The sequence below is a fragment of the Miscanthus floridulus genome, chromosome 19 (assembly GCF_019320115.1).
Source record: "Miscanthus floridulus cultivar M001 chromosome 19, ASM1932011v1, whole genome shotgun sequence".
Taxonomy (NCBI): domain Eukaryota; kingdom Viridiplantae; phylum Streptophyta; class Magnoliopsida; order Poales; family Poaceae; genus Miscanthus; species Miscanthus floridulus.
In genome coordinates, this window is record NC_089598.1 from 6956619 (window position 1) to 6963074 (window position 6456).

Below are 6456 nucleotides of genomic sequence, written 5' to 3' on the forward strand. Positions count from 1 at the left end.
TCTCATAGCCGTGGATCCTATTCTCTGCATTCTTTTTATTTCAGATCATCAATCAATCAACACTTCTCCATAGAGAAATGGTACCACGGATCAGCAGCAGGGATGAGATGGGGAGTTCTAGTAGTCAGCTGGTTCTCTGTCTTCATGAGGAACTTTAAAGCAATACTTTGAAGAGGCTACCGATACAAAGATAGAAGGATGTCCATACAGTGGAAAATACATCAAGAATGTCAAAACAAAGGAAAGATGATTATCTTATAGGAAGACTTCTTTCAATGAATACTCCAAAGCATATTCTCTTGATTTCTTCACTGGCACCCTTATCCAACCTGCTGCCCCCTGTTACTACGAACTTTGTTTCATCTGGCAGATAAGCTTTTGAGAAGAGACCACTTTGATAACGAGCTTTCGGGTTGCCGTATTGATACCGCCCTTCGGGGGAACAGGAGAATAGCATGCACGGGAGAAGGATTTAGGGAAAGGTACCCACCTTTTAACGGGAGAAAAGGCCAGGTCATCAGAGCAAGCATAGTTTACTGGGCGAAGCAATCATCTCGTTTCCCCTCCCTTTTTGGGACTCTCTACGCGAATGTTGATGGCGGCTTTCACCACAGGATTGTGTCCCGTATAGATCTGATAACAAGTTTCTAGCTGACAATACGAATAAGCTCTACTGCCTTTAGCTTCTAACTCACCATCTCAGCTACTAGTAATAACATTGCCAAGGTGACCCTTAACAATTATTTCACTTATTTCTAGTTTAAGAAGGACCTTGTGCGCGGTTCACGACTCCCGGTGCTTAGAGATGCGGTTCACTACAGCAGTGGTAAGAAAAGCAAGAAAACAGGTATCAAGAGATGGAAGTGAAAGAAGAACTGTTGATCGACCGGTGGTTTGGGTCTTGCCTTTTAGGATTCGGATTCAGTTCAGTCAGATTGGATGGTAGGAAAGTAAGGATAAGCAGAAGAAGCAGCGAGATAAAGCAAACAGGATGCAGGTTTTGGAAAGAAGGAACAATCCTCGTCCATTTGCTTCTCCTTGCTGGAACAGAAAAAAGATGGGAGTTGGCGCACCTATCGATCAAGCTACTTTTGTTGAACATCCGGGGGAATCCTACTTTTTTCACACGAAAGTCTACCGAGGGAAAAGGGGGTTTATTCCTCTTGTCGGTATAGGCTCTTTCTCATTAAGGTTTGGTCCCCATTTAACCAATATATAAATATAGAAGAATGGAGTTCGGGATGCCCTGCTACGAAGTACGAGCATGCGGATAGCTAGTTAGGAAGACGAAGAGATAGTTTCCGACCATGCCTTGGTCGTAATTAGGAATGTACTGGATTCAGCTGTGATTCCTTCTTTCATCGAAGGATGATCATACGATCAATCGAACTAGCCGCCGTTGTCCGGTCAGGGTAAGCATATCAAGTAAGTTAGCTATGGATAGCATCACGTAAGAATGGAAGGTTCTACCCTCAGATTGCTCGGTTTAAAGTAAAGGGGGATGCCGGATTTGGGCTTTGCTAAAGATACCGCTTCAATATGTCATTTCCGAAACCGAGGAGCACACCGCTGGGAGGACAACTCAAGCACCAAAGACAAAGGTATCGCTCGTGGGTCGTAGTCATCGCTCGGATAAGGGCTATGAATCACTCTTCATCCTCTAAGGGCTCTTCTCCGTCTATAACTCAAAGTCCATCTGTCTCTCGTGGAAGCGCTTCGAGTGCCTAGAAGATCCAGCAAACGGAGGTGCCAATGCTGTCCCAAGACCATATCACGGTAGGTAGCTGCTTTAAAGAGGTTGGGAGACAGACTGTTGAACAATCTTCTTGTTGTTTTCTCCGACCTAGAGCACTCTTTTTTTCAATCGTACGAAGAAACTCCGTTCAAAACCCTGCTATCACTCCTATGAGACGGCTAACTCCCAACTCCCGATACATTCTTTAGAGTCGACCAAAGGAAAGGAGTCGTTGGTTTGGAGATATTTTCTTTGTTCCTCAACAATTTGCTCTATCCCTTTTTTCACTTAGTTTAGTTGGAATGGAAAGAGAACTTCCTTCAGCCTTTTGTTGCCTGGTTCGGTCTCTCTGAGTGGAATAAGTGGCAACAAAAATTTCCTGAGTGATGAAGGTCGAAACTGAAGATCGAATCAAGCGGAGTCTGGATTCCTATGACTGAATTTACCATAAAATTGGACGGAAAAACAACTACAAAGATCACAAGAAACCCAGCTCAAAGTGAATGGAGAGAGAACCCCATTCTACATGTCAATACCGACAACAATGAAATTTATAGTATATTATATAGTTGATCCGTCGACTTTCTAAATTGTGAGGGTTCAAGTCAAGTGGGCCTTCTGTAGCGAAACTGATAACCCAACTATCGTAAATATGTATTGACATTATGGTAAATTAGTATATAAAATTATAGTAAATGGAGGTGGCTACAGAATAACTTATTTTGTAGCCGGCTACTGAATAGCCTCTCCCTATATATATATATATATATATATATATATATATATATATATATATATATATTACGATGGATGATTAAAGTAATTAATTGGGATAGGCTGATGACCATCTCATGACTAGACTGTTAGAGTAATAAACAATATATATAACTGGATCATGGCATTCTGTCATGCTGCAGTATAAACAATTACTTTCTCCGTTTCAAATTATAAGTCATTCCAACTATCTTGTAGGGTCAAAGCATCTTAAGTTTAACCAAATTACAAAATCTTATGACATCAAATACGTATACTATAAAAATATAATTAATAAAAATCTAATGATGTTTATTTGATGTCATAAATGTTATTGTTTTATTATATAAATTTGGTCAAACTTCTTCGGTTGTGATGTCAAGGCCGGGCAAAGCATGTACATGGAGTATATATTAGCTCAACCCAAACAGGCAGGTTGTCAAGTCATCAGTCATTGTTTCCATCGACACCACGAGCTCCTCTCCAGCGATACAAATAGATAGGTGATCATCTATTAGACCTACATATGTATTTCGTAGGAGGCGCCGGAGACAAATTCTTGAATATTTTGATTCTAACACACGTCATGCATTAATATCTCAAGTTAGTTTTTTTCTCTCCAATATTAATAATGTCAAAAGTGCTATATAGCACTACACAAAAACGATTTTTGTGGAGACGTCCTCTTTTCGGGCAAAATTTGCCTCTAAAAGATGCCTCTGCATTTCCAACCCCCAATAGAAATACATGCCCACTATTTTTAGATACGGTTAGAAAGCCAAATCGTCTCTAAAACCCCTACTTCTAAAGGCGACTAGTGTTTCTAACCACTTCTAGAAATTGAAGCACTTTTAAAGATGATTGGAAACTCCATCTGTCTCTAGAAATCTATTTCTAGAGGTGGGAAGGCGGCTAGCAATGTGCCCCATTTTAGCAAAAAGAAAAGATCATAGCCTTTCTAAATCGAATAATATGAAGACAAACTTTATATAAAGTTATAGAGCTTGAAGAGATCTACAATTTTATAGTTGATGACCTTTTGTTTTGGAATTATTTATGGTCCAAAAATATGTTTTACATTCTTGAATTTTGAAAACCAAAATTTTCACTCTTTTTTTTTCAAATGACCTTAGATGGATACATGACCTAAACCATAGTTGTAGTAATTGATGAGATCTAAACCTTTTCGGATCAAAGTTTTTCCAATTTAAATCTTTAATTGTTCAAATATTTATTACAAGATTCGTTAAAGTGGATACAAAGGATCATATCATTTATTTGGTCACAAATTAAAGTGTTTACGGTGGACATGCACACTTTGGTTGATGTATGCAATTCAGATGTACCTTTGGTTGCTTACTTTTAAATAACAGCGGACATATGCACACTTTAGATGCAAATTTAGTACTATCTCAGTTCCATATTATATAGTACTCTCTTTGTTCTAAATTATACGTCGCTTTGACTTTTTTTTTATATATAAAATTTGCTTTGTATCTAGAATACCTAGAAGTATAGCAAAATAGATGTACCAAAATAATCAAAACGACTTATAATTTGGACCGAGGGAGTATATGCATGATGTTATTTTGGGATATTTGTTATAATGGCGAAGACAAGGTCACTTTAAATTAGTACTTATAATAATGTCTGGGTCATGGGATTGAGTTGCGACCATACATCAAATGAGGCATGCATTCATTGGCCCGCGGTCGTGCACCACATTTGGTGCAATGCAAGCCCCTCAAAAGGCACCTCCTCGCTCCTCCTACTCCTCCTAGGCATTGGCATTAGCAATTCAGCATTAGCAACAGTGACGGCCTATTAATCCATCGTCATCCCTTCGTGTCTTGTCTCCCTCACCTCGCAATTGCAATTTGCAACTTGCAATACCAACAGCAACACCACCATCACCTCCGATTCCGACTACTCCGATCCTCCCCCACACCACCTTGGTCCGTTCATGCTGTCCACTCCAGCACTGCTCTTCTCATGATAAGCTTGCTGCCGCCCATGTCCGAGCTCCAGGACGACGGCGCCGGCGGAAATGTCCAAGACGAAGCCGCCGCCTCCGCCTCGCTGGTCAAGCGCCACCGCAGGTCGCCGGCGCCGGAGCCCACCTCCGTGCTCTACAACCGCAGCCCCAGCCCGCCCATGTCCTCCTCCCTGGCCTCCTCCTCCGCGCCCGAGCCGCCGCCCATCAGCGCCGACGACTGGGAGGCCGTCCTCTCCGGCGGCGACATGGCCGCGCCACCAGCCGCCGAGCGGTCTCAAGACACCTCTTTCCTCCGCTGGATCATGGACGCCGACGCCCAAGTCGACGCCTTTGATCCCTTCCTGCCTCCGCCGCCTTGCCAAGAGACCGCCGCCATCGAGGCCTTCTTGCCGCCGCAGCTCCAGCTACCCGTGGCCGAGGAGGACCTTGAGTCAGGGGCGGCGGCGGTGGACGAGCTCCTCGAGGCGGCACGCCGCGCCGACGCCGGGGACTCCACTGGCTCGCGCGAGATATTGGCGCGGCTCAATGACCGGCTCCCCTCGCCGCCGACGGCGCCGGGGCACCCGCACCCTCCTCTCCTCCGCGCCGCCGCTCACCTCCGGGACGCGCTCCTGCGCCTCCTCGTCACGACCGCGCCCGCCGCGGGCCTCCCGCCCGGCTCCTCCGTCTCGACCCCGCTCGACGTCGTGCTCAAGGTCGCCGCGCACAGGGCACTGGCGGACGCGTCGCCGACCGTCCAGTTCGCCAGCTTCACGTCCACGCAGGCGCTCCTCGACGCGCTCGGCGCCGCGCGCCGCGTGCACGTTGTCGACTTGGACGTCGGCTTCGGCGGTCGGTGGGCGCCGCTCATGCAGGAGCTCGCACTCCAGTGGCGCCGAGCGCCCGTCTCGCCGCTGCCGCTGCCGCCGCCGTGCTTGAAAGTGACGGCATTGGTGTCGCAGGGGTCAGCGCACCCCTTGGAGCTCCACCTCACGCACGAGGGCCAGACGCGCTTCGCCGCCGACCTCGGCATCTCGTTCGAGTTCAACGCCGTCGCGTTCGACCCCTCTGACCCGTTGCCCCCCACGGGGTTGTCCGTCGCGCCCGGCGAGACCGTCGCCGTTCACCTCCCCATCGGCTCCGGGACTCCGTTGCCGACGACTCTCCGCGTCGTGAAGCAACTCCGGCCCGCCGTCGTGGTGTGCGTCGACCACGGATGCCACCGCGGCGACCTTCCGCTGTCGCATCACGCGCTCAACGTCGTGCGCTCCAGCGCGGCGTTCCTCGAGTCGCTGGACGAGGCCGGCGCGCCGGCGGACGCGGTGGCGAGGCTGGAGCAGTACGTCCTGCGTCCCAGGGTGGAGCGCCTGTTGCTAGGCGACAGGATGCCTCCGTGGCAGACCATGCTTGCCTCCGCCGGATTCGCGCCGGTGCAGCTCAGCAACGCCGCTGAGGCGCAGGCCGAGTGCCTCGTCAGGCGCACGCCCACGCCGGGCTTCCATGTGGAGAAGCGGCAAGCGGCACTTGCACTGCGGTGGCAGGAATCGGAGCTGGTGACGGTGTCGGCGTGGCGGTGTGAAGATGAACTACTGATTCCGGCACTGGGACAGTTCCCGTAGAGATTGAGCCCACGTTAGCTTTGCTCATAAGTCATGACTAAAAGTACTGGTTGTAAATTTTTGTTGGAAAAGTATTGCTTATAAAATAAACGAACAAGGCCCGAATCTTTTTCTTTTCTCGTGCTGTAAAATTAGCTAACTTACTGTTGTCAAGCTGTTTGTTTTATAATTTTAATTGTGATGGTATAGCAATTAGCAATTGAACTGGGATGTAACCGTTAATATCTATTATCATGGCACCTCCAAGACAAGTTTGTACAAACAGGACGACTAGCGCCCCGACATCTGGTCAGAGGCCCGCGTCCGGACGCCTGTGCTGCAGTTTCCCTCGCTCGCAAAAAAAACACGCCCCCGCCTGTGCCTGGGCTTCACGT

General features: G+C 47.7%; 1 protein-coding gene across 2 annotated transcripts; it reads left to right on the forward strand.

Moving 5' to 3' along the window:
• The first annotated feature begins 4278 nt into the window (after nt 1-4278).
• On the forward strand, nt 4279-6223 carry LOC136529397 (scarecrow-like protein 6). 2 transcript variants are annotated; one of them, XM_066522470.1, is made up of 2 exons: nt 4279-5302; nt 5342-6223. In XM_066522470.1, the coding sequence occupies exons 1-2, from the start codon at nt 4481-4483 to the stop codon at nt 6080-6082; spliced, it is 1563 nt and encodes a 520-aa protein (XP_066378567.1). In that variant the 5' UTR covers nt 4279-4480; the 3' UTR covers nt 6083-6223. The 2 variants fall into 2 exon arrangements, with proteins under 2 accessions (XP_066378567.1, XP_066378566.1); XM_066522469.1 differs by having other exon boundaries at nt 4279-6223.
• Nucleotides 6224-6456: the final 233 nt, after the last annotated feature.